Consider the following 27,345-nt stretch of genomic DNA (forward strand, 5'->3'; position numbering starts at 1 on the left):
GCATCGATAACCTCGATGATTTCCCTAACCTCACCGTACGTCTCATGTCACAGTCTCGTTCTTCATTCCTCCACGACTAACGAGTCCACCGACAGAAATCGCTCGATAGAATTGCCGCAAGTCCAGGTGTTCAGGCAGGCCTTAACGTACCTGAGAAACGTCCGGCTGTGAGTGAATTGACGAAGGAACAACAGGAGGAACAAGCTAGGAAAGCTTCAGAGTGGATCTTGAAGGGAAATGGTGTTAATCAGACCAAGTGAGTAGACCGCGAGGAGTGATGGCCTTCTGTAAATTGTACACTGTGGGTGCGGTCCTCATACCAATATACGACCTCACCGTCCACAGGAAGAACGACATAATCCCAACGCTGTAGTTGTATAATCCAATGTGTAAGAACTTTTCACTCGATAGTCAGCTTCATGAATGGGTATCAGAGGTTGGGCCCAAGAATAGTTTGCGCAATCCTTGCTCGACTGGCAGTTAGAGCCGCATCTGGTGTCCCGACAATAACAGTAAAAGATTGGGAGCATAGATAAACATGTCAGTGGAGCCACTCAGGCTAAGTTGTCGGGGTCAGGGGGAAAGGTGGGGTGAGAGCCTAGATCATCGAACTGTACACACGCATGATGATGATGATGATAAATCTATCTTAACACCCCATGGCCTCGTGATGACGTGGCAGTGCGGCTATCCCGTCCTAACACCGGAGCGTACATGGGGGGAATATCTATACATGGTGGTATTCTGGGTGGTGTATTTGGGTGTCAATGATCCTCAGGTTCTGTGATGTCCATAGGTATTGTCGTGGTGATAAAAAATAAAAATAAGAAATGGAAAAAATGAAGAGGTTCCGTCTGTCCCCTGCAAGTCCTGTTCTGTTTCGTCTATCCTGTGAGTTGGTCGGGCGATGGCGGTCCTTGCGGTGTGTTTGTTGTCGTCGGTTTGTCACCTGTCTTGGACTTTTTGATGAAATTGGCAAGCCTTTCTATGCCTTTCATCTTGCCCATGAGGATGTGGAATTTCGTCTGGTTTCCGCGTCCTAGTAGGTATCTGTGTCTACTTGTCCGGGGGCACTCTGTCAGAATGTGGGCCCTCGTTTGTGTTGATTTACTGCATTGACATGCTCTATTCTCCGTTGTGATTCCGAATCGGTGGTAGTACTCGCCGATGTGAGCGTGTCCTGTTCAGAACTGGATTATGCGGCTGAAGGTTTTTCTGTTGAGTTTTCTGAACTGTTTGGTGGGTCTGAGCTTCGGTGCGAGTTGGTTCGCTGTGTAGAAGCCCGATCTCGGGGGGTTCGGTGTGTTCATCCATCGGTGAGTCCATGTTTTGGCCATCTCTCTCCTGTGCAGGCTCTCTATGTATGAGAGTGATTTAAAATTGGGTCGGGCTGGTCTAAGTCGTGTGCCTTCTTTTGCTAGCTGGTTGGCTCTCTCGTTCCCCGGAATTCCCAGGCTAGTCAGCTAAGTATCAGACCCTATCAAGGGGTGTTTTTTGCACTTCAGATAGGGCCTAAATGGCCTATTCCACTGTGGACATCCTGGGATGTCCTGGTGAAGCAGCTTGCTGCCAAAAATGGACCTGTGAGAATATCTGGGATGTCCTAGGATGTCCTGAAACTACTTAGCACACAACATAAACATTCTGGGTGGGGGTCACAAGCTAAGGTTAAGTCCAGTAGTGTACGAGTCTTTTGGACACTGGGCAGGCCAGCTCTCATGCTGTTTGCTCACATCAGGAAATTGTCGTGGTCAACTTTGGACACTTCTAATGATCCTGTTGCTTCTAATACAATGAAACTGGCCGAATTGACCAATTTCCCAAAGCATTTTAGTAAAGGTGTCACGGTTCAATTCAGTTCAGAAGTGAACTCAATTGTTTTCAAACCATTTGAAGTGAAACCCTGAGGACCTTTTGCTGATGCATGATGCTATGTACACTGCAGCATGAGTCTCTAGAGAAAGTTTGCAGCACAAAAAACATAATTATGTCCTTAAGATTTTTCACAACACCTCGTATATCGTATTCAGGAACCAATCAACATGTGTTATTACAACTCATGGGGATGCTTACAATCAAATAGAATATCAACGGGAATAAAACTGGGAACACAAAAACAAAAAGTGAGAGCTGAACTGCTATGCCACAACATTGTTCATTCCTAAGTCTGAATCACTGTCGGAAGGATCATCGTAACCAGCTAGCATTCTTGCTTCGGCTGCGGCAAGGAACAAGTCAGACTCATCATAGTTACAGTTCTCCAATAAACCATTGCAATGTTTTGCACTTTTGACTTCATGACCTTATAGCATGATGATAATGTATTTTAAAATTTCAAAAGAATATTCGAAACATGTAATAGTATCCCATTTAAATATGTACCATTATGTAAGCAATATGTCCATTTTTGGTAATGTTATGTAATTTACAAACCACCCAGGTCATTGCAACAGTTTATTGGAGTACATTTTTGGGAAGGGAAAATGGCATTAATTAATACTTTGTATAGCCACCTTTTGCTCTAACCACTGCCTCAATCCTCCTAGGCATACTCTCAATCAGATTCTGGCAAATACTTGGATCTATCCTATCCCACTCCTCCTGGAAGCGATCCCACAGCTCCTGAACACTACTTGGAGGTTCTTCATATTCCCCAAGCTTCCTCTTCACATGATTCCAGAGATGCTCGATTGGATTGAGGTCTGGAGACTGTGAGGGCCACTTCATGACCTCAATACAGTGGTTATTGAACCAGTTTTGGGCCCTTTTGCAGGTGTGTTTGGGGTCATTGTCCTGTTGGAAGAGGACATGGGCTGGGTTTTTGTGATAATATGATATGGTTTCCTGTAGTTCCCCATCCAGAATTTGGCAGTACAGGTCCCCATCCATCTTCCCATCAATCTTGCATGCCATTCCAACCCCATCCCAGGTCATACAACCCCATACCATGATGGAACTTCCACCAAACTTTTTTGTGCCTTGCACCAACCTGTCAGTGAGAGGCTCCCCCACCCGCTTCCACACCCATTTCCTCCCATCTGAGCCCAGACGATTCACCTTAGTCTCATCAGACCATACAACTCTCTTCCAGTCCTCTAGAGTCCACTCCTTGTGGCTGAGGGCAAAATCCATCCTGTCCCTCTTGTGATGCCTGGTGAGCATAGGCCTTTTTTTCTTCACCACTGCTTTCCAACCAGCTTTTTTGAGCCCTTTACGTACAGTCTCAATGGAGAGGGATGTGTCATTGATGTTTCGGAGTATTCAGGTGACTTGGGATGAGTTGTCAGCCTTCCCAGAGTTGATGAGATGACAAGCATGGTGAATATCAGTGTCAGAAAGCTTGGATGGATGACCACCACTGGGCTTGGGAACATCAGAATGGTGTTTAGACCATAGGCAAGTGACAGTGGAGTAATGGTGGCCAGTAAGAACTGAGATGTGGCAAGCACTATGGCCAGAATCAATGAGGGAAAGGATTTGTTCAACTTTTGAAGTGGCTAAAGGATGCATTTTGGATTTGGGGCCTTATCATGTGAAGTCCTTTGGTATTTATGCTTTATTAATGTCATTTTGTTTACTAGTGTGTACAGTAAACAATATCACATGACATGTCACATGATATTCCTATTTTCTGTTCAGCCTGGGGGTACTCCAATAAACTGTTGCAATGACCTGGGTAGTTTGTAAATTACATAACATTACCAAAAATGGGAATATTGCTTACATAATTGTCAGATCTTTAGATGAGATACTTTCCCATGTTCTGAATATTTTTTTGAAAATTTCAAATACATTTTCATTGTGCTATAAGGTCATGAGTTGAAAAGTGAAAAACATTGCAACGGTTTATTGGAGAACCCTCAAGTTCCAGGTCTGAGGAATCATCGTCGCTTATGAGTTCGAGATTTTCATGAAGGATATTATCCCTGTTTGCCAATAGGCTCTCCTCATCATCATCTATGCGCTCAAGCCCTTCGTCATTGAGGACATCCCTGTTTAGCTGGCCATGTTGGAACGGTTGAAGGGGTGCAGGGGACAGCCATTCAGAAGCATCGTCAGCAATCGGAACATTTTTGGTTGCACTGCACCATCGGTCAAGAATCTGCTGGAGAAATAACAGCTTCTCGTATGCATAGAATGCCATGGGTTTGTCGCGGTGCTCAGTATGTTTGTAGAGGGCTTCATACGAGTGGTATTCTTGAGTGAACCACTGGCGAAGGTTGGCATGCTCAGCCTTGCACCTCCTGAGCTCCTGGCGGCTGTTGTGTAATTGCTGTGTGAAACGAATTTGCTCCTTCACCTTCGCATTGGTGAGCCAACAAGGAAGAGTACCATCAGGAAATTGGGACCAATCACAATCTTCCCAAATGCCCTGGTCGATATCAAGCTTGTACAAGTCGCTGCGTAGGATGATTGGCGGTAAATAAACATGGTGACGGGTTGGATCAAGTGCCCGGAGTGCACCAAGTTCTTTCAGCTTATCATTGTACTTCGACAGCGTGGACTCAATGCCACTTGAATGTCTATTTACTGCCTTCTTGACATGGGCTTTCATGCTCTGGTCCAAAGCCCAAGCAGCATGGGTTTGGTCCAGGACGCTCAACTCAGCTTTCCGGGCACGTAGTTTGTGAAGGAGCTGGTCCTTGATGACATGGAGATTCAACATCTCGTTTGTCCATTTGTCCATCTTCAGTTTTTGGAGCTCAGAGAAGTCCATGGGTCTCGTTGATTGAAGGGACACTGTCTCACTACAAATCTTTCCCTCCAAGTGCACCAACTTCCGCTCACTCTGTTCGAACTTCCCTTGCCAGTCAGCACGAAGGGCATGACCAATGGAATCAGTTGGATCCTGAAGAGCAGTGCCCTGTCGCCCCAAATCCTCATGAATTCTTTTTTGCAGGTCCAACGTGGCCATGAGATTAAGGATACGGTCAATGTGCTTCTGAGCAGCTGTTCTTGACTGATGCTGTTGGGGTTTGGAGTGATGAGCTTGCTGCTCAGTGAAATATACCATCAGTTGTTCTGTTACAGGGATGGGGGAAATTCCCCATTCCTCGATCCGTTCTTATAGTGGGAAGACGAGGGTCATGTCTAGTTTGTACCATAACTGGAAGTGTAATCGATGAGTGATCCCAGCCTGACCTGGGAGTGGACGATCGAATTCCCATCGATCGCGATGGGTGATGTAGTGAGCTATTAAGGGATTGATGATAGGTAGTCGGAGATACCAGGACAGATGGGTCAGCCACGGATACTTGGCGCTCCTCAATGGAGCGTACCGTGTGCGAGGTTGCGACTGGTGAGATGGGTGAGAACTTTGCGTAGTTGCCATCGGGTACTTGGCGTTCGCAGTGCGAACGTACCGGTAGCAGGTTGATATCATAGGCGTGCAATGAGGGCTGACTATCAGGGCCTTCGGTGACTTGGCATTCCCAAAGGGAACGTACCGTTGGCGGGGACATATGATGACTGACAAAGGAAGAAACAGACGGTGGATGGGCGGCTACTTGGCGTTCGCGTAGCGAACGTGCCGGCATCGCGGGTAAGTGGGCCTCATAGTGTTCATGATCACCATGATTGTGATGGGACGTCGTATGTTGAGTACTGGGGGAAGAGCGGAGTGATGAAGACCCATAGGGTACAGGTTCAATAGGACGATACACATGTTGAGAGTCTTCGACTCTCGACTTCGAGTTCTCGTGGCGAGGGCCGTTAGAGGACTTGATATAACCAGACTTATAAGACATATTGAGAGTTGTACAGTCACACAGGTTCAGTTGAGTCACAGGGAGGGTTGTTACAGAAGACAGTACACGAGACAGTTGTAGAGCAGTTGTTAGTTAGTGGGAACCGCCTTCGGCGGTTTCCGTACAAGACGTGTGACTATCTACAAATGGTAAGGTCGCGGGAAATCCCGCGAAACACAAATAACCTCGGCCAGCACCAAAACCCCAGTTGGGGAAAGCTTTGCACGAGGGGGGGGAAAGGGGTAGAACGGATAAGGAGGATAGGGTATCGGGATAGAGGACGGAAGGGAGAAAGAGGGGAGGCACGATAATGAGGAGAAGTCTTTGACCATGTGACGGATATGGTCGTTGGAGACTCCGTATCCGTAACATGTTCAATGGAACAATCACTGAGCTTTCCCAAAGCCTCTTCCTCCTTCCCCCGGGCCTTCAGCACGCGTGCATGTAACCACTTCCCAAAGAATGGAAACTTCTGTGCGTCAACATAGGCTACCTGGGTGTCAAGAATGAACAGACGCCGATGATAACCGGTGACACGCAGTCCAGGAATCAACCGTTGTAGCTCACTCCAGAATCGCTCACAGCCTTCACCATCAGTGAGGCCCCAGATGACACTTTTCCGAGGGTGATACCAGAGCTGACAGCTGTACTGATGGCCATACATGTGAAATATTGACACACCCCACACAAGCCGGGTCCGCCATTCTGGGGCAAAATCCCACTTTTTGAGCGCACAATCCATCTGACATCCAATATCGTATAGAACACCAACTTTCCAAGACGATGGAATATGCTGCAGGAGCGCCGATAAGAGAGCAAGGGCATAAAATTGCTTTTCCCCTGCAGTCCACATATTCACAAGGAACAATGGAATGTCGTGCGGACAGACCATTGCCATGACGCCAGTGTCCCCAAACATTCGGGTAGAAGCCTTAACACGGTCGCCATCGGCGGCAATGAAAGACTGGCCACATGCATCGTACATTGAATTTGGGCCAGGCAAGCCATGTTCAACCTTGTCCTCCTCCGGCACTTCTTGTGCAGCCTGGTGGGCACCACCGGCTGTATTCCTATTGTGAAGCCCAAGTGTAGATAGTCTCTGCTGAGTGCCTCACAAAGGATGACGTTCCTTCTCCGCAACGGCTTGCCAGTATTCCACAAATGCCTGATCAAGAATGATGGTACGGGGTGAAAGATATCGTGGATCTTTGGAACCTTGCCCTCCTTTGCCATGGCGCATGTCTTGGTCACATTTCCTCTTGAGCTGGAAATTGGCATCCAGACAAACAATACATTGTGCGAGGAGTTCCAGCGACATAGCATGTGTGCCGCCGAAGCACAATGGACAGCGCGACCGAAGATACTCACTCGTGCTTTGAGATTTGAGAGACTCTGCGTCCGACAAGGTGGTGGGAGTTGTATTGGAAGGTAGTTGATCAGGTATGGCAGTTGCGTGTTGGGCATTAATGTATCAGCGTGCATTGAGCGGGGTTGATTCGTCCAACTTTATTAGGTGATTCTCAACAGAGCGTGTGTCGCTTGGGTTGGACAATGGAAGGCTGACCCGTGCCAGACACTGAACCTCAGCATGGACCTCCTCAACGAGTATTTGATAATGGAGAAGCGTGTTGGCAAAGCGGCGCCAAAGTGAGTCCTCGCTTTGGAATGTAGATCCATTGGCAGCAAGAACGGCCTCAGTGGCAGCTGCAAATGCTCTGTTGTTTGGTGCCATGCGGGCAAATAGCTCAGTTGCAAATTCCAGCATCTCCAGAGATACCGCCAAGGACGGGCGGTAGGGAGCGCAAGGAAAGAACCCTCTCGCAATGAGTTGATTTGCAGCAGGTCTACGATGGCAAGTAAGGATGCTGATGGTTTCATGATGATCCCAAAATATCCCGAGCACGGTGAGAGAATTGTGAACCTCCCCACAATCGCATGCATCAGATACGAACTGTGTTAACATTGCAGAAGTGCTCGTAGGCAGCTTTGAGCGGTAAATCCTCATTCGCTCCATGTAGACACGCATGACAGTCACGATAACAGAGTCTTTCCAATGGTCCGCCTGACGTAAATGATGGCACGCATGGAGTGATTGTAAGTTGGCATTGTTACGAGTTGAGCGAACAACATGCTGCTCAGGAGGCGGCATCGGATCCCTGTACGCAACATCAAGTGGAATGAACGCCGTAAAATCACCATCCTCCACTGATGGTTGACTTGTGTCTGCTTGCAAACTGGGCTGTGAAGCATCCACTGAACGACCAGGGACAGGGATCACTCGATCAAGGGCATCTCCAACAGGGTTTGTCTTTCTCTTCTTAGGTTGCGTTGGCTTAGGTTTGCTTGCTGCACGCTGGCATCGTTTGGCAGAATCGATGAGCGGGATGAATGACATGAATAGCACAAATGAGGGGTCAATACCGTCGGCTGAGTTAATGGTTTAGGTTTACAGCAATAACCCCCTGCTCTCAAAGAATGCAGTCACACGCATGCAAGCCTAGATCTGACTTTGTGGGATGCACACCTTGGCTAAGTATGACTGGTTTGACACAAGCCTTGTGTCGACAAACCTTTCCAGGCATAGGTTTCCCAGTCTAGGATAGTCAGGCACAGAGGCACGCATCGTGACAATATACAGACTAGATACAAAGTGACTTCGCAACACCTCAGGATACTGGCCTCGGCTAAGTATGGCTGGTTTGACACAAGCCTTGCATCGACAAACCCCCCCAGGCAATAGGTTGCCCAGTCTAGGATAGTCGGGGCACACAGGCACGTATCACGACAATATACAGACTAGATACAAAGTGACGGTTTGACACAAGCCTTGCGTCAACAAACCTTTCCAGGCATGGGTTGCCCAGTCTAGGATAGTCGGGGCACACAGGCATGTATCGTGACAATATATAGGCTAGATACAAAGTGGGGGTACTGACCTCAGCTATGTATAGTTGGTTCGACACAAGCCTTGCGTCGACAAACCTTCCCGGGCATAGGTTGCCCAGTCTAGGATAGTTGGGGCACAGAGGCAGGTATTGCGACAATATACAGATTAGATACAAAGTGACAGTTTGACAAAAGCCTTGCATCGACAAACCTTTCCAGGCATAGGTGTCAGGGCATGCCCCAACATGCCCCGCCCGATCCCTGCTCCGCTTCCCCGCTCCGCACCGCCTCTCCCTCCTCTCCCTCTTCCTTTCTCCTGTTCCCCTTTCCTCCTTTCTTTCTTTCTCTCTTTCTCTTACATGGACCACCTTTCCCCCTGCTCAATGTATCACCGGCACACATGCCCATCTCCCCTCCTGTATCTTACATCCCTATACCGCTGCCACCGCCACCGCACTCGCCTTGCACCCACAGTGGGCCCTCTCGGGATCTTCTGCGGAAGCACCCGGAGAGCTGTGGCTGTGTGCAAGGGTGATGTGGCGCACCCCACGTGACCATTCCCGCATGTATATAATAACACCTGGAGTGGGAACCGAAGAAGTAGCCTTCTTCTCACATTTCCACTTCAGACTAAGTGGTCGGGGATGCTCACCCTGCGACGGGATCGCCGCTACACATAGCCGCTATCCGTCCCCCCAAGTCCCGCACCCCGGGACCTCACCGCTTTCGGAGCTGTCCCTGACAATAGGTTGCCCAGTCTAGGATAGTCAGGGCAGAGGCATGTATCATGACAATATACAGACTAGATACAAAGTGACGGTTTGACACAAGCCTTGTGTCGACAAACCTTTCCAGGCATGGGTTGCCCAGTCTAGAATAGTCGAGGCACAGAGGCATGCATCGTGACAGCAATGGAAATATACAAACTAGATAGCGACTTGACAAGAAAAAAAATCCCAATGAGGAACACCAGGTGAATCAGTTTAATAAAAGGTGTGCAACCCGCATTGACTGGGCCTCACCAGGCATGCACCCAGTTTGGACACAGTCAGGGTGGTGGCCTGGACAGCTGAAGCGCCTCGAATCTAGCATAAATGACATAAGCGATGGTGAAGGTAATGAAGCTGGCAGAGACAAGGGCCCAAGACACACCTAATTCAGTTCGAAAGAGACACTTCCTAAATCACACCAATGCTCCAAGCCAAAGTCAAGACTAGCATGTGCGAGTAGTAACGTCGCGGTTACAGGAAGGAACGTTTCAACATGGTATCGATGCAAACAAACAACGACATCGAACAACGGTCCGCTTCATTTCAGCTGAGGTCTGGTGCGCACTAACGTGGTGTGAACAGTTTCAACAATGCAAACAAACAAGGACAAGGATGAGAGAGTCGGCAGGACTCACCGAAGTCCGCTTCGTGCTGGTGCTGATGTGGTGGTGGGTTGGAACCTTTCAACATGTTATCAACATAAACAAACAACAACAACAACAACAAATCCCCCCGACACATTCCGTTGTTACGTAGCACTCAGCGGGGACCCTCGAATGAGAGGGAGAGGACAGAGCTGAACATGTAACCGTGTGGCAGTATAAGATAATAACAACGTATCAGACAAAAGTAATCAAGAAATAAGATGATGATAATGCTACAAGTGAAACATAGCGAAGCGGAAGTGGCGAAACAGACGGCAAGACATATGGCGCACACTGCACGCTGCATGCTGCTACGCATGAAACGCCGTAGCGTTACATGGAGGTAAGACATGGGAAAAAGGAATATCTGTGGAAGATGTGAACATAGATCGATGTGCGTACCGGCGCGGCGTCATGACCTGTGCATCATCCAACACATTCTCCAACCTTATGTGAGCTCAGAACCAAGGTCAACAGGACTCAGCGAGCAGCAGTTCGCTTTGTCTCAGTCGACATCTGGTGCGTGTGGGTGCTGACATGGTGGTTGCAACTTAAACTGCACGCTTCAACATGGCATCGATGTAAACAAACAACGACACACCAATCAACCAATAGTGCAGTTCTCAGATAACTATTTGGGTCGCATCTTTGCACATCCATTATTGGTCGACTCCTTACTAGGTCGATTTACTTTGCCGAGGTGTACACGCACATTCCAAGAAACAAAACATGCATCTATGCCCAAGAATACATACATGAGTGCAAGCCAAAGTAATAGGATAAATAAGAACCAAAAAAAAAATGGAAGGTCTAAGAATGACGACCATTTATTGCAGCGATTTCCTCATCGATCTCACGAAGCCTCAACCGGGCCTGCTCGAGATTGAGAAGGAGACATTGAGTCAATTCCCAAATATCTTCATTCAGCGATTGCAGTGATCTTTTCATTTCCAACAACAGTCCAAGACGCTCATGATCGGTGCAGGCGGCATGATAATCGCACAGAGACACACCAGCGGGTTGCAATGGAAGCCCCTGATTGCCTAATTGAACGGGAGAGATCGGGGAATGTTGAGGTAGAAATCCAGGTTGTCCAGAGCCTTGGGCGTCGGCGGATGATGCAACAGCATTACGAATTTCTGACAGCGCTACTCGATCACGGCTGTATTAAGAACCAGAATCAGTGAAATACGGTATGAAACGAAATGAGAGATGAACTGGCACACCATGCCTGCTGAATGCTCCGTCCAAGCAAACCCAAAAGATCTTCCTCGTCCATCTTGGTGATAACATCTGGCCCAAAATGAGGAAACCGCTCCGGAATACAGCAGCCCACTCCTATGTACTCACAAACCCCATTACATTGTGGTCCTCTTCCAGCACAACGATAGATAACATTGCTGTGGTTACAGTCCCTGAATCCCACACCTAAGTTTCAACACGGTGAGTACCAGCTGGGTCATGCTTGTACAAAATCGCTTGAACTTACGTTGATTGCCACACTGGCATGGAGGCACCATATTTCCACCTCCGGGGCGAGCCTCAGAAGGGCCGGACATCGTTGCAAACACACAGTTGTTCGTTTCAATTGTTCAAAGAAGGTTCAATTCAAAAGGCCTGGAGCCGGCATTGTGACTATACCTATCCTGATGTTGTCATGAATATTCCCCAGGCACTGGAGGGGTTTATGTGTAAATTGATTGCAATAATTGATATTATCATATATGACTTGATAATTATGGGATATTGAGCAAATTTATTTACTTAATGTGCAGCAAGTTATCAATCGGTGGGGAGGGAGTTGAATGACGGTGCCCATTCAACGGTCCCGGAATGAATTCTCATGCGATAAGATGGTAAGGCTGGGGCATCGGCGTCAATCGATGTGTGCAATATTCATGAAAACGGCTGGGGCCAGCTTTGATTGGGCCACCATCATTGAATGCAGACGGAACAACCTCGGAACCGACTCGTTGGGTTGGGTTCAGGTTGCATCGAGGCAGCAACAACATCCCACATTGGCAAATGGAAGCCATATAAATATATTTGAAGGCTCCCTATACTGTCAGGGCCCGGCCCTCGTTCCGCGACGGGCCCAGGGGGGTCCTCCTAGTCGCTGGGGTATCTAGTCCCAGTCCAAGATCTTCGAACTCACTGAGGGGGCTAGCCCCAGCCTTCACAGGAAATGAGTTGAGAAGAAGGGTAACCTTCTCAACCTCCTGTGAAGCTGCTACAAATGGGAGTCGGGAACTATACAGTTTTCGGCTCTTTGCCGACTTTCCATAATTGGCACCCCCCCGTGGGAAGATTCTGGGCGAGCTGCTCGCCCAGAAAGTTCCCACGGTTGTGGCTGTGATGGTTTCTGGGCAAGTAACTCGCCCAGAACGTTCCCACGGGTCTGCATGCATGCGGGATTGTGGAACAGTGAAGGGAAAAATAGGAGAAAATGGGGGGAGGGTACCTAGTATCTAACTGTTTCAGAGTCGCTGCAGCAAGAGATTTTTGGCAACGCGTTGAATAAATACATCGTAGCTACATAGTACACTACAGTGCAGCTCATATAGTTACTTATTTACTGAGTATGCCAAGTTGCATTGATTTGACACGACGCAGTGTGACAATGTGATTTTGCCCGACCCCATTCCATCATTGATCGAAAGGTCCAATTCAAAAGCTCAGAACCGAGTCTGGAACTGTCAGAGTTCTCTGGATTGCTGTCGGAGTCGGAAGTACTGTCAGAGTCTGGAATATTGTCAGAGTGAGGAAGTGAGGAATATTGTCAGAGTCGGGCAGACTGTCAGAAGACGGACTGAAGACGGAATGGGTTTCTGTCTGAGTCGGGGTCAAAGGTGATGCAGAGGTCTGTTGGAGCATGCGCGCGGATATGCGGGCGGAATTATGCGGCGCGTCCGGAAGCGCTGTTCAAGGTTAGCAGAGTGGGATCGCAGCCTCAGCGACTCAGGTGGAGTGCTGTGCCCTGAGCTTGACGTTTGGGGGAGATCCCGTATTTACGGATTGACACTCACAGCGGACTTCAAACAAGACTTGCAGGCGGAGCGGACCTATAGGAGGAGCGCGGACTCCGCGAGCACGGACTCAGAGGGGGGGGGGGAAGCCCCCTTTGCAGAAGGAGAGACTCAGGCCAGACAGGGGGGTACTCTAGTTGATTTCAGACTGAGGTCCCCAAAAGTATTTACAAGGTATATAAATAGGCAAGAGGGAATATAGAAAGGCCGGTCAGTCCAGCGTGGAGATAAGTGGGGATTGTCAAACTAAATAAGGACAACAGCCCGGGAACTGGAACGAGGAACAGATCAATAAACAATAAGTGGCAAGGGTTATTGATGAATAACTGAATGAGATCAATAACCTAGTGCCAATAAGGAGGGGATCAAATGCCGATATTGGCAGGGAAGCAAACAATAAATGGCACTCGGCAAGGAATGAATGATAAGCTGCCAAGTGACAAATGGCCAGAGGAAAAGCAGAGGTCAGCGCGCGGCGCCGATACAAGTCCGCAAATAAGCGGGGTCGGTGCGGTGCCGACACAAGTCCGCAAACAGAGGTTGATCTGCCAGCACTGTCACACAAGGACAGCATGAAGGCCAACAGAGGTACAGAGGGGAGTGGGAGTGTTGACCTGACCAGAGGTGTCAAGGGCAACCAGAAGTGGCCAGAAGGTGCAGATGGGCAGAGGGTGCGGAGTGGGCAGAGGGTGCGGAATGCACGGAAGCGGGGCATGGCTGTGATCACATAGCGGGAAGCGATGAGTGTGGTTTGGATGGAGACAAGGCAGGCATGACTGAATGCCGGGAGCGCCAAGGGCTCAGGAACTGGAGATAAGGTCGGAATACCGGCAGGGCCCAGGTTCTGATTACTGGCCAAGTCTCACGCAGTAAGGCAGGGGGCCAGACATGGGGTTGGGGGCTGGTTAGGATGGGTTTCGGGTCGGCGGATTCGCCTATCGGCATTAGTTCGCCGCTGACGGAGCCCCGGGATTTGTCGGTTGTGACAATCGAGGCAGAACAGAGTTGTGTGAGGCAAACAAAAATAAATTATATAAGTATATTTGGCATGCGCTCAGCATTCCAATTATTGTTGCCCTCTTTTTTTGATTTCTCTGGTGTTTCAAAGATTAATTTAATTACAGCGAAATGTCTGCGATCTTGGCCTAGAAACGTCCAACTTTATCTACATACATATCTACAGTCAGCAAAGATTGCCAAAACCTATTAACGGAAAGGGTGCCATACCACACATGAGCACCCTCACTAGTGCCAGCATTATATTTATTTCTTTTAGTCATCTTGGGGCCACGGAATTTTCCGGTGATTTGTTCGTCTCTTCTGCACAATCGCCTCGGAAGGTCCATGAAAGGCAAAGCTCGTGCCACGCGTCGCACTCTCAACAAGGTGGACCCTGTGTCAGACAAGAAGCCTGTTGGCTTCGAATCTGTTCAGACCGACTTAGGTGCTTCGACAAGTCGAACACAGTGGAAGGGCAGTGGAAGGCCATCAGCTCCCGTGCCCACTAATGAGGCCGCCACCTCTGCAGTCGCTTGCACTGGTGTTGCAAGCCAGAGTTTGTCAGCCCCTGTACCCACTAATGAGGTCATTGCCTCGGTAGTGGTCCAGACTGACATTTCTGATGCAGACCAGACTGCCTCAACGAGCCGTTCACTTTTTGGGCTGCACTTGCCCAAGGACCTCGTTTTCACCAAAAAAGGAAAATCACTCCCTCAACTGCGTTTTAGTATATCTTGGACGCCTGGACAGAACGTTCTGGAACATTCAACAGATCGTTGGTCAATTTTTCGGGACGGTCTGGAGGAAAACTCATTAATTAGCGACATGCGGATAAGCTCTATTGAGGAGGCCCTCAAGAAGTCATTCCCCGGTAAGTACAAGGATGGTATTAATCTAATCTATGTTGAACTCAGCGCTGACTTCAAGCCCCTCAATCAGGATCCCTTCCCCAACCAGTATGTGCAGCATACAAGCTGACACATTCGAACAGTCAATGGTCGGACTTGTATCGGTTTCCCGGTATTCACCCCCAAGCCATCGCTGCGAATCTACATGCGACCAACACACAGTGGTCTCAGCTCAATGATGAGAGCACGCCCTCACATTTACTCATTTATCCTTTTGCCCCTTCATGGGATTTCACTCACTTCCCTGTCCTTTACGACTGATCACGACCTTGGCGGTCGTACAGCCCGGTGGTCCGCACCGATCCTTGGAATGAGAACATATTGTGGTACAAAGATTACAAGATCTTGGAGCCCAAATGGTTGATACAGCGAGAGAAGATTGCAAGTAGGCTCAAGCAATGCATTCTCGTGTTTAAGACTGTCAGCAATATTGCGGACTTCATATCGCTCTCACTGCCAAAGCCAGATGAGTGCAAGTTCGACGTTCTGAAGGACTGGGATCGATTACTTGATCGGCACCGTGAGCCTGAGATGCAGCGTGCAATCAAACTTCTTTTTATGCACGTGCTTGACTTACGGGCATGGGCCCTCTGGGCCTTGTTTAAAGTAATCGATTTTCTTGCTTCTCTTCATGAATTGCCCCCTCCTCATTTCCCTATCACTGGGGAAATAATAGGATGCACACTGTTTTCGTCGAGTCCAGGGGCGAATCCTGAACTCGAATTTGGAGAATACCTCGAACCTTTGGTTCGTCATGGCATTCCATTTTTCGTAATCGAAGAAGCCCCTCTCCCCCCCCCAGCGCACAGGCTTGGTGCTCTCAAATCCCTTTGTGTAGCGTATGACCATACCGTCCACCATCCGTCGACCTCTTCCTACTTTCGGATTCCCGCCAATAATGTTTTTCACCCAAATCCTTGGATACGAGGTGTAATGCGCTTGAGCGAACATCCCCTATTTGAGCTGAGTGCTTGAATATTTATTGGCCAAGCACTGTGATAATAACAAGGAATTCTGTATTGATATCTTCGGGGTCATTCACTCCATTTACCCCCAAACATTTGGCTCCTTTCAGTTACCTGAATCACTACCAGAGGAAGAGGGTTCTCCCCCCCCTGGACCTGTTGTTCGGGAGCCCTGTCGAGATCTCCTCAAGTTTGGTCAACAGTACCAAAAAGCCCCAGATCTGCCAATGTTTGATGACACCGAGGAGGGTTTGGTGAAGTTTGAAGCTACGCATGAACGCTATGACCAGGAGGAAAGGGAAGCCCAGCACCATCCCTATGGTGCTCTCTTGATCACCCAAGCCTATCTGGGCATAGGTGAGGCGCAACAGGAGGTTGGGAATATCATCACTGGCATGGCTGACAAAAATGTGAGATTGACAACCTGGGGCAGTAAAAGACAGACACCGCTAGAGCGGTACTGTATGCAAAAGTGGGCAAATCCGGTGAAACTCGACAAAACTGAGTTCTCTTGCCGTTGAAAGAGGGCTCGCGGCTCTCTATGCCGACTAAGCTCGTGGGGCCAAACTCTCCAAAACCTCTACTTTCTCTCTTGACTTCGCTATGCTCGATCCTAAAACTCCGTGGTGGGTTCTCCAGGATTCCGCAAGGTCCGGGCTCAACTAATCTACTACCCACTCGTTGTGGGCTAGACAGTTGCCCTTATTCCTACTGTTGGATTCCACACACTCACTCCAACTCTAGCGCATCCTAGAGAATTTTGGGGGAGGGGAGAACTTCTTTTCCAAAATCCGGTATGTACAGGATATAAGGAACAATTATTTTTAGAATAATTGATGAGAAATATTGGTACCATATGGCACCTGGATACCTTATTAGGCGAAATAATAAAAAAAGGGTAACAGTAACAATAAAAGAATATCAATCAATATCTGAAATGATGGCAAAATATGAAAATAAAAGAAAATAAGCGATTTCTCAACGGATTTACGGAATTAAGAGCCTAAATTGGAAATGTAGCCGGAGATAACTCTCACGCAGCCAATGAGCATTTTTACCAATTTATTAGACGCCGTGGGAACGAGTGAGGCAGGAATTCTGGGTTGCCGCTTGAGATTCCCACGCCCGCACATACTCGTGACCTGCCATGCCTAACATGCCCAACATAGAACTCCGTCAAACCTCCACCGATTGGGACGTTCTTGGTATCGTCAGAATCGTACGAATTAGGACTATTTTTGGATACCGAATCCGTATCGAGTTGTCGCATGAATGGAAGGGGTTTTCTAATCGTGGAAATGGGTATCCGAGCCGGCGCTGCGCGTGGGCGATTATCCCGCCTACACCGTCAACAATTATCCAGAGAGTATCTGCAACTCATAGGGTATGTTTGATGAGTCAATTTCATTCTAAATCATAGTATAACATTTTATTATCAGGGAATTCACGGAGCCTCAAGCGAATCCTATACCTGTGACCGCCAATGAGGATACGGGTGTTGCAGGATCACTCCAGGCAAAAACACGGGGTCCTGTTAAGGAATTCATTGAACCTCCGACTCATTCTGCAGCTGCAGCTGCCAGCGGGATTATGGGTCTCGCAGGACCATTGCAGACAAGGATGCACGATCCTGTATCTCAAACGCATGGAGGTGAACAATCGGCACCATTGCATATGAGCGGAGCGTCAGGTTCAGGTTCCATGGAACTTGACGAGGGGCATCGCGAAGTGGGCAGTCGAACAACCCAACATTCTGCTTCACGTGTGGAAACTTGATCTTATCGGTGTCCGAGTGGGCCTATTGGATGAAGATGGGACGCACAAAAGCATCTCAGTGATGCATTGAATCGCAGGCCTGCTCGTGGTTGTGTTCTTGCAAGGGATCGTGAGACTTACCATGATCACCCTCGGCATTGGCAGCCTCCCCATGACAAGCGTGAAGATCGTAGGGGGGACTATCATAGACGATCGATGATGAGTCGTTCACGTAGCCCGGTGCGCCACCGCCGGAATTCATCCTCTCCCCCTTCACTTCGTCGCCATTGATCACCTTTCAGCTTTCCATTTTCATGTCATCACCATCACTCACATTCTAGCTCTCGCTCCTGCTGCCGCTCACACTCCCCTCATTCTCGCTCTCATTCTCGCTCACGCTCCCCTGACTGTTCTCGTTCTCGTTCTCGCCCTCGTTCTTATTCCGTTTCCCGCTGTCTTCAATCCTCTCATCGTTGCAGTCGATCCGCCTCATGCCCTCCGAGTCCCCTCAGTCCATCTCGTCGGGTTGCATCACCCATTGAGATGCAAGTAGATGTCCCTTCGTCAAATCCTAGGCCTCTACCACAGCCGGGATGCCACCTCTCTCACCAAGTGCCCGTCTTGCGCATGATCCAACCTCATTCTATCCCATTTACATCCTGGCATTGTCTGACAACACCGCTCGAAGACAAACATTTCCAAGCTTTTGGCAAGGCCGATTTGGACGTATGGGCAGCCCCTCTCTTTGAGGTTCATGGTGTGTATGCAGTTGCTCAAGCCAAGGCAAGCAAATCGGCTTTGAAGTATGGGAAAACACGCATTGCGATCCTTGCAAAGCACCATGATGTTCTCGACCGAGTCGCTCAGCTCATCTCGGAGAACAATGCACACTATCATGCCCTGCTTGCTTTCGCAATCTTCAGTCCTTTGGATCCATTCTCCGGGAAAGAAGTGGCATCATATTCCTGGGTATCCAAGGTTGACCTTCACTTCATGGGTTGTGTTTGGGAGAGTGTCCCATTTGAGGAGCTTTGCTCAAGACTTCTCGCAGATGCGCCGCTGGTCCTGACAAATGACAACGTTGGCGAAGAACTCCTTTATCATGGATTTGATCTGCTCGTGTCAACTGAGGCTCAAGCCGCCCTGAGGAATGTAAAGCTGCATTCCTTTGATTTCAGCCCACATGTCCTCAATGCTTGGTATGACACAATGCCGTTGCAATTCAAGAGTTATGGGGTGACTCCTTTTATGTTCGTTGCATGTGCATATGATTCGGCTCTGTTCAAGGGAAGGAAAGCATTCATGGCGGAAATCTGGCGGACCGAGTCAGTTATTGACGCTGCTCTTCGGAATCTCATGGAGTATCTCTGCAAGAACTCCCAAGACGTCATTTGCAGAGAGTCGAAGGAGAAGACAGAATCATTTCAGTATCTCAGAGGGCAACGAAAATGGCGACTCACCGTCGACACTGCCATCAAGGATTATTGTCCTTACTTCAAGGTGAAGTAAGGCCTCCGCTGTATTCTTATGTCTTAATTTTCAATATTTGCATTCTTCTACATGTGTGGCACCACTATCATCAAGCATACTTCGGCGATGGACAATCGATTTTCTGTAGTTATATTTGCCACATCGTTCATTTGTTTTCTTTCTATCTTTTTGCTCCCAGTATCATAATAGTGCTGTATATACTGATAATAATTAATGTTGAGGATGTTATGTGTAGACCCGATGTATTGTGAGCAAGGGATTGTCAGTAACAGCAGACAAGATTGAGTCCTAGGGTGAATATAGCTCCCGCTATGGAGTAGCGGGTACTGAAAATCCACGGAAGCCCTGCTTATTGTGTCTCCGGGGGTGTTTGTTGAAGCCTATTTGGGTCGAGAACAATTTTCCTCAGCGCTTGAGGTGAGTGAGCGTCAGAGCAATGCTTGATGCGTTTTTTTACGTGTAATCAGCCTGACATTGGTGTCTCTTAGTTTTCCTGTCTTAACACCAGGTTTTCGTAGTCCCTGTACGACTGATAGCTGTTTTTGCAGCTTGAGTTCATCAGTCCTGCGAGGTCGGAATTTAGGTTTGACTTTTTTCTATTTCCTCCCCGGGACTGCGAGGTTAGTGGGTCATGAAAACCATTGCCTTTTCCTTATAATCTCTGAAAAACATCGTCTTTTGAAACTTTAGGTGGAACTGCTGCATCTAGTGCCCCCTTATCTCTCACTGCGCAACTCTGTGACAGCGTTAGTATTTGGTCGCTAGATTACGGCATTTTCTTAAAGCACAAGCCCTGAGAGCTGTTTCTGCAGCTTGAGGTCTTTGGATTTGCGCAAGTTTCTGGCAGGCACATTGTCTGGCTGGGCCTATCTCTTCAGCATTGTGGATTCTCTATCTGTCCAGAAAGCGTGTCGACCTTTAGACCTGATTTATTGCTGTACACCGAATTGTGTCTACTGCATTCTCGTGGTTGACCTGGTTCTACTTTACAATGGAACACACATCTGGACGAGCTCGTAAGCCCTCCACCCGTCTCATTGAATCTTGGGAGAACACCACATATACTCAAAGTGCTTGCCGCCATTCCGCCAAGACATCTACCGCTCCGTCATCACCTTCTGTTGCGAAAGATTCTACGATCGAATGTCAAGCAGCGACTGGTTCAACATTTAATGAAACTTCTTGTGTACCTGTGACCTGAGAACCATCCCCCCAAAGGCAGTCTTGCTTGGTTCCCATCCTTCCCACTCATGACCAAGGATCTCCATCCCTGAACCCTACACGATCACGGCGGCGAGGCTTGTTGGACGTAGTTCCTTGTTAGCTCCAGACTCAAATAACGACTCAGGTCTCAGCCAATCAGATCTGCCCTTCACAGTCCCTTGACCATGACCACGGGAGCATGGTGAACATACCTCTTCTGTGCAAGGGAATTCATCTAGTCACGTTGATGCCAGACCAGGAACCCTGCTGCCCCGTCCAACTGTGAATCCAGTGTATCAATCACCACCCATCCTGCAGGATCCCTCCACCCCTCCACCCTCTCGAGTCCCAACCTCTCCCGATGCTGACTCCGATGTTCCATTGGCTGATCAGCAAGGAGCAGAGCTCCTTTTCATTCGGGAGGAGGTGCCAGGTGCAAATGCGGATGAACTAGGTGATACCGTTGCCTCCGACTTGGCGGGTCTCACCGCAATGGACACCGATGAGGACAGTCTCGAGCCAGTTGACACAGAGTCAGGCACGTCAGGGATTATTGGCTTGCGTGGTGGCCCCTTGACTGTGAATCAACGGGAAATCATTCAGAAACTGGTGAACCAGCACATCAGTACACTGATAGATTATGCGAAGCAGTGGAAAAAATCTCCAGATCTCGTACTTCGGTCAGCCAACTGCATGATTACCACAAAACATCGGTGCCACTCCGGAAATGCCTGGAATGCATTTGAGAGCCTCCACAAAAGAGGTCTCATTTGTCTGAAGAGGCAGGCGCCTGATTCCCTTTCTACAGAAGGACAAAAGTGTACGGAGGCGGATATTTGAAAGGAATTGTCAGGGACAGCTCCGAAAGCGGCGAGGTCCTGGGGTGCAGGACTTGGGGGGACGGATAGCGGCTATGCGTAGTGGCAATCCCGTTGCAGGGTGAGTGTCCCCGACCACTTAGTCTGAAGTGGAAATGTGAGAAGAAGGCTACTTCTTCGGTTCCCACTCCAGGTGTTATTATATACATGTGGGAATGGTCATGTGGGGTGTGCCACGTCACCCTTGCACACAGCCACGGCTCTCCGGGTGCTTCCGTGGAAGATCCCAAGAGGGCCCACTGTGGGTGCAAGGCGAGTGCGGCGGCGGTGGCGGCGGTATAGGGATGTAAGATACAGGAGGGGAGATGGGCATGTGCGCCTGTGATACATTGAGCAGGGGGAAAGGTGGTCCATGTAAGAGAAAGAGAGAAAGAAAGAAAGGAGGAAAGGGGAACAGGAGAAAGGAAGAGGGAGAGGAGGGAGAGGCAGTGCGGAGCAGGGAAGCGGAGCGGGGATCGGGTGGGGCATGTTGGGGCATGCCCTGACAGGAATACGATGATCATATGAAAGACCTTGGTGGGAAGACTTCACCTGGCTGGAAGGCATGGGCAAGCGGAGTCATCGAACAGCAAAATGAGAGCAACAAAGGAATCCTCCAGAGGCTGGCCTCTGATCCACACGTTCAAGCGAAGAATATGAATCTTTATATGAGTCGCATTGCTAAAGATTTGGCATGGGCCAGGCCAAATGGTATTCACATGGCGCTTGTTGTCATCTCCACAACAGATCATCCTGTGATGCACAGTGCAAATGGTGTAATTACAAACTCCCGTGCTATCGAAGCCTTCTTTAAATCTCTTTCTGGCTCGAACACAATACTCATCAAACGGATGCGCGAGTTTATAGCGAATCATGATGGTGTGTCTGAAGGGCCTCAAGGAGGAACATTTCACCCACCGCCGACGCCTAAGACCCATGATGAGTGTAGGTCCTCGCTTCGGTTACATCTTGTCGAACACCTGCCCTCTTCTATCATGGGTGCTAACCCTATGGACAAGAAATTCCCCTGGGGACAGCTACCAGCCAAGCTGCTTCAGGCACACTCTTGTCTCACCCAGTGGCCCGATGACAAAATGTTCAATTATTACAAGCTTTTCAAGGAACATTCTGTCAAGCTGGTTTCGGATGGGGTATTCAAAGCACTCTGGTGGCAGATCATGAAGCTTCCACCTGATCAGAGACCTAAGGTTTGCCCATTAACTGTGCAGGATGATCAGGCCGCTGTCATCTCAAGCGTTTCTGGTGCGACCTTGGTCTCTGTTTCGCAGGCCCAACATCCAATGTGGACGCATGCGGGGCCAATCAGAGATGAGGATGTAGAGATGGATGAAATGCCCACATCTGTTCCATCGACATCCATGCCACGGAAGCGCAGTGCTACGGACCCTGTTGGTCGGCCCGCTCCCAATGAATGAGCAGCCAAGAAACGTTTGGCCTATCGATGCCAACCTAAGTCTCAGCCGATCATTGGCCCGGATGACGACTCAGACAATTGCCTTCCCCATACATCTTTCCTTGGGTCGTCTTCATCTTCCTATCCTATTGTTGCCCCATTGTCAGAGTACACCCACTTCCAGCCACTTCCAGCCTACTTACCATCATGATCTGATTCCATGATCTATGATCACCCAGATTCCATGATCCATGATCCCTGTACAGCCTTATGATCTGATCCCACTCCAAGATCCATGTTCCATGTTCCATGATCCAACACAGCCAGACAAACCTGGATCATTGATTGTTGGTATGTACAGTGCCTCGTAGATTAGCTGTGTGTGTAGGCTACAGTATATTACACCCTGAGTAGCGAGCAGGAAGACCAGCTTTCTTCTCTCATTTCCCCTCGCTGCTCAGCTGGAGCCTGTGTCACCTAGCACACCTCACAGTTCTCCTATTGAGACCGACCCAGACCTTCCTAGTCTTACCTCCACTTCCACTGGATCTCTTAACCTTAGCTCCGAGCAGCTCGGTATCTTGACAACTTCCATGTGGTTTGCTGTATGACGATTGTCCCAGAGCACCTTGAGTCCTTCTATTTCAAAATTAGTGATTGCAAGCTCTGTAAGAGGGAGCGCAGGGGAATGCTTAGCGTGATAGTGAGCATCCAGATTGTATCTCCAAACTGCACTTGATCCTTTTGGACAGTGGGAACATTTAACTGGGACATTACCACATGGGTTGGCTTGGAATGGGGTGCTTGCAGGCCCATATGAGAATTTGGCAAGCCTAGCACAAGTTGACTTGGCGAAGTCGACACCGATTGTTCCCTTTTGCACCCGGAGAACAAACCGACACATTGGGCTGGGCTTGAGACAGAGACTGCAAGGCTCACTAGAATGGTTGATGGTTTCCCTGTTTAGATAGCTAGCAAAGCAAAGAAGAGCATGAAACAAACAGTTTGCATATTCCATATTTGGTCATCGGCACTCCCCAGCACTATGGCTACTGCCGATTGAATTAAGCATGGGAGGGAGGGTGTTTCACATGGTGCCAAAACTTAAAAAGGGACGTGGTGTTTATGATTCATGTGATTGACACCCCTTGGAGACTGAGGTTAGTTACAACATTCTTTTACTCTGATTTCTTATACATTGTAACTCATTGTATATTACCTTATAGCTTTAGCATTAGGTAATATTATAGTTCTCGTGCATTAGCTTGAGACTGAGCTTTAGCATTAGAGCAGGTGGTTATTACGTTACACCCTATGCAATGAACCATTTGTACCAACATGGGAAGACAACAGTGGCCACACATCAGTGATTGACCTTACCTTTTCCAATGCCGCAGCCAACGGAGCTGGGGCCATCTCTGGTCACCATATCGACACGGAAATTGGTTGTCTATTGGACCACCATGCCATGATCTTCCAACTGGGCCCACCCAGAGAACAGGTCATAAACCCATGTGAAACCAAACTAAACTGGAAACATGCCAGTAAAGAAGAGTTCACAAAGGCACTCACAGAAGAGTTAGCCCACAATGCCCAAAAGATCAAAAGCCTGAAGGGCGAATTACTCAATGCAGACCAATGCACAGCGTCACCCGAATCACTAGAGGAAGCCACCGCCCTGATCCACAAAATGGTGGAAAAAGCAGCTGAAAGATCTGTACCTCACAGACGCCCAAGCAAGGCATCTAAATCATGGTGGAATGAGGACCTATCTAAGTGATACTGCGAACTGAGACAGACGAGAGAATCCCTAAAAGGATGGGTGAAAGACTTATAGTGATATTTATATTATGTTGCATCGCTATAATTCCCATTATAGTGATGTGGTTATTTCTTTAATTTGTGCCGAGATATGTAATTTACATATATATACCTCGGAGTAGTTGTAAAGGCCCGGCAGCCTTTACCTCTACTCTGTTGAATATACAGCACATTAAAGCTTATGTTTAGATGGACCTACTGAGGCCTGAGGCGAATGGGGGAACAGAACATTACCGTCCCCAAAATAGTAAGCAACCCTTCACTTTTTTAAGCTAGTTTCCTTTTACAATCTCGGCACCGCAACTGGTGACGGAACCCTGCTGTGTCCCACACACATTGTCTACCCTGACAACGCGCATGAAAGGTTATCTTACTAGTTTGGGGACGGTAATGTTCCGTTCCCCCGTTCGCCTCAGGCCTCAGTAATCCGTCTAAGTATACGCTTGATTTGGCTGTATATTGACGGGGTAGAAGTAAAGGCTAATCTGCCTTTTACAGCTACCCCGAGGGTTTATATACAATCTTATACATTCTCGGCACAAATAAATAGAGAAGCTTCCGCGACGCTAAATTAGCGTCGCGACATAATTATTACACAACACAACATCAACTGATGTTGTGGGCGGAATATAGACATGGGCCGGGGCCTCACAGCGCATCATTGATCACGCATGTGTTGTCTAGCCCGACAATGTGCATTTGCACCTAGTTCTCATGCGCAAATCGTGTGTGCACCGTTCCTAGACGCACACTCACCTAGGCTGTGCCTCAGAGTAGAGGCAACCCCTCCCAATCTCAGGATCTGGGAAGCTACCACGACACCAGTGCCAGAACCCCATTTGGCCACCCATGCATTGTTGTCCCTGATGACGCGCACATTCAATCAAGGTTCACACCGGAACCTTTGATCTCACTTCCTGATGCTCACAACCAGGAAGTTCCGGACTCGCACCTGCACAGCTGGCCCTTTCTCCAGTCCCATGGTGGGAGTCAACACCACTCCATCTGGAAGTGGTGATCTGGGCCCATGAGGGCCCAGTGACACGTCTCATACTGTCAGGGTTCAGCACCCTGCCTTAGGGTGCCCCGGACTCCCCACCTACTTTACCCCCTTTTATTCTTTGACTGTTGCCTTGTTGTTGCCTTTGTGCATTGTGTACACGCATGCACGGGATAGCGTGGGAACTTTCTGAGCGAGCAGCTCGCCCAGAATGTTCCCACGGGTCACAGCCACAGTTCTGGGCGAGCAACTTGCCCAGAACGTTCCCACGCTTACTGGGCACTGCCACCTGGATGTTCCCTCCGGGTCACACTACACAACTCTAGGAGCTGTATAGTTGTGGGCATGTGACCCATTCCTTTATATAGCAACCATGCGGGGAGATGAGACCTTTACCCTTCTTCTCATCTCATGCCCCGCATAGTGTGAGGACAGGTTAGATGGGGGTTGAGGTCAGGGAGCCTCCGAGTCCGAGGCCGGGCCCTGACATAGAGCCCCCAAACATCCATGCAAATATTGATTCACCCTTTTCGATATTACCCGACTAACAATTTACATTGTACATACACTCCATAACCTAATCTAAAATTTCCGCCAAAAATAAGTTTGTCACACCTTGATGACACCCTCCCTCCCATACCATGTGTCCGGCATTCGCCGATCCGACACCCCTTGTCAGTCTCAAGCTAATGCGCGAGAACTGAGGGAAAAAGGAAACTAATCCAAATGAATGAATATAGTTTGTGGACTTCACGGATAAGTCCGAAGTGACTAAAATAGATAAGAAGAAAAAGGTGTTGTGACCAAGTAGTCACGCTACCACGGGAATGTGGCTGTCTGGGCAAGTTCCTCGCTTGGATGTGGGAATGTGGCTGCGAGAAAACTGGTCCGGCCTCCCATAGCACATGGTTCCTCCAACAGGGTGAACGTGCCCCCTTCGAGCCATTCAATAGTTTCCAAGGTTCTTTGGCACGGTGTTTTGATCCAGTCATCCCAGTCTGGATGGCGGATATTCCAGTCACCCGTGAGGATGGTTGGAATGTCCGTGTCCAACGTGGTCTCTGCCAGTCTTTCTGCTGTGTATTCTTTTCTCTGATTTGCTGTGAGCGTTTTTTGGTTGTAAATATTTATGAGTCTAACTGGTTGTTGCGTAGAGCCATTCCTTTTTACATCTAGTACCATGTAGTCGAGGTCTGATGCTATGTCGTTCCTCAAAGTTAGTTCTATGTTAGCGTCTTTCCGGTAGTATGCTATTGTTCTGGGTCTGTCACCTTCAGCAATAGGTTGTTTGGTACACACGCATGCGACCAAAATGATATCCTCCCACCACAGAAGCAAATGGTTTGTGTCAACACAGGCTTTATTCCAGTACATCCCAGGCCCAGAAGCGTACGCTGAAAACAGAAACACCCTCAAGTTGAGAAATTGGAAACCTAGCTGAGGGGGGTCCTTCCTAGGACTGAAATCTCATCCTGAACGCTCTAGTGTCAAGGATGATCTGCAGCGGATAGGTTACAAAGACTCATTGTACATAGTAGGCACAGGATATCAGCATTGTGAAGCGGGATTGCGGTACGGAAAGAGGTAGAGAATTGAGAGCCATGGACAGAGTTGATAGACGAAGCATTCTCAGCCTCCTTTCTGTGTACAAATCGCATGCCTCCGTGCAGCATCTTGAAGGCCCAATGCATGCCAGAGGGCTTACTCACTGCAATCTCTGAAGTACAGTGGGCATGTATTCACTGCTTTCTCCGATACTGAATGGGAGCAGGGTCAGGCTCAATCCTGGCTTCGAGGGCGTTAACGTCAGACCCGAGAAACCATTTTTAAGCATCGAGAACAAATGAAGCGAGAGAGAG

At 48.7% G+C, this 27,345-nt stretch overlaps 8 protein-coding genes across 8 annotated transcripts; 3 read left to right on the top strand and 5 right to left on the bottom strand.

The window, feature by feature from the left end:
* Window positions 1–3,920: 3,920 nt before the first annotated feature.
* On the bottom strand, window positions 3,921–4,915 carry EI90DRAFT_3012532 (uncharacterized protein; the record flags this gene model as incomplete). The annotated part of the gene is made up of 2 exons (XM_039056572.1): window positions 3,921–3,926; window positions 3,989–4,915. The coding sequence occupies 2 exons, from the start codon at window positions 4,913–4,915 to the stop codon at window positions 3,921–3,923; spliced, it is 933 nt and encodes a 310-aa protein (XP_038921099.1).
* Window positions 4,916–6,133: 1,218 nt separating this feature from the next.
* EI90DRAFT_3143966 (uncharacterized protein) lies at window positions 6,134–6,732 on the bottom strand (the record flags this gene model as incomplete). Its single annotated transcript, XM_039065074.1, has 2 exons — window positions 6,134–6,219; window positions 6,339–6,732. 2 exons carry the CDS (start codon window positions 6,730–6,732, stop codon window positions 6,134–6,136), a joined length of 480 nt encoding a protein of 159 aa, XP_038921100.1.
* Window positions 6,733–7,326: 594 nt separating this feature from the next.
* EI90DRAFT_2834872 (uncharacterized protein) lies at window positions 7,327–7,815 on the bottom strand (the record flags this gene model as incomplete). Its single annotated transcript, XM_039053647.1, has 1 exon — window positions 7,327–7,815. A coding segment is annotated over one exon (489 nt), but the record flags the coding sequence as incomplete, so codon positions are not given.
* A 3,042-nt stretch (window positions 7,816–10,857) lies between these two features.
* On the bottom strand, window positions 10,858–11,606 carry EI90DRAFT_3117335 (uncharacterized protein; the record flags this gene model as incomplete). Its single annotated transcript, XM_039062979.1, has 4 exons — window positions 10,858–11,209; window positions 11,274–11,340; window positions 11,398–11,475; window positions 11,537–11,606. The coding sequence occupies 4 exons, from the start codon at window positions 11,604–11,606 to the stop codon at window positions 10,858–10,860; spliced, it is 567 nt and encodes a 188-aa protein (XP_038921102.1).
* A 2,811-nt stretch (window positions 11,607–14,417) lies between these two features.
* Window positions 14,418–17,721, top strand: EI90DRAFT_3117336 (uncharacterized protein; the record flags this gene model as incomplete). The annotated part of the gene is made up of 8 exons (XM_039062980.1): window positions 14,418–14,943; window positions 14,987–15,028; window positions 15,064–15,258; window positions 15,315–15,727; window positions 15,819–15,908; window positions 15,972–16,355; window positions 17,115–17,329; window positions 17,385–17,721. 8 exons carry the CDS (start codon window positions 14,418–14,420, stop codon window positions 17,719–17,721), a joined length of 2,202 nt encoding a protein of 733 aa, XP_038921103.1.
* Window positions 17,722–18,243: 522 nt separating this feature from the next.
* Window positions 18,244–22,687, top strand: EI90DRAFT_3117337 (uncharacterized protein; the record flags this gene model as incomplete). The annotated part of the gene is made up of 3 exons (XM_039062981.1): window positions 18,244–19,205; window positions 20,649–21,066; window positions 21,761–22,687. The coding sequence occupies 3 exons, from the start codon at window positions 18,244–18,246 to the stop codon at window positions 22,685–22,687; spliced, it is 2,307 nt and encodes a 768-aa protein (XP_038921104.1).
* Window positions 22,688–22,967: 280 nt separating this feature from the next.
* Window positions 22,968–23,276, top strand: EI90DRAFT_3117338 (uncharacterized protein; the record flags this gene model as incomplete). The annotated part of the gene is made up of 2 exons (XM_039062982.1): window positions 22,968–23,016; window positions 23,080–23,276. The coding sequence occupies 2 exons, from the start codon at window positions 22,968–22,970 to the stop codon at window positions 23,274–23,276; spliced, it is 246 nt and encodes an 81-aa protein (XP_038921105.1).
* On the bottom strand, window positions 23,273–23,617 carry EI90DRAFT_2842334 (uncharacterized protein; the record flags this gene model as incomplete). The annotated part of the gene is made up of 1 exon (XM_039053696.1): window positions 23,273–23,617. A coding segment is annotated over one exon (345 nt), but the record flags the coding sequence as incomplete, so codon positions are not given.
* Between the last annotated feature and the right edge of the window lie 3,728 nt (window positions 23,618–27,345).

This window comes from Cantharellus anzutake (genome assembly GCF_015039405.1).
Source record: "Cantharellus anzutake strain C23 chromosome Unknown EI90scaffold_6, whole genome shotgun sequence".
NCBI classification, from domain to species: domain Eukaryota; kingdom Fungi; phylum Basidiomycota; class Agaricomycetes; order Cantharellales; family Hydnaceae; genus Cantharellus; species Cantharellus anzutake.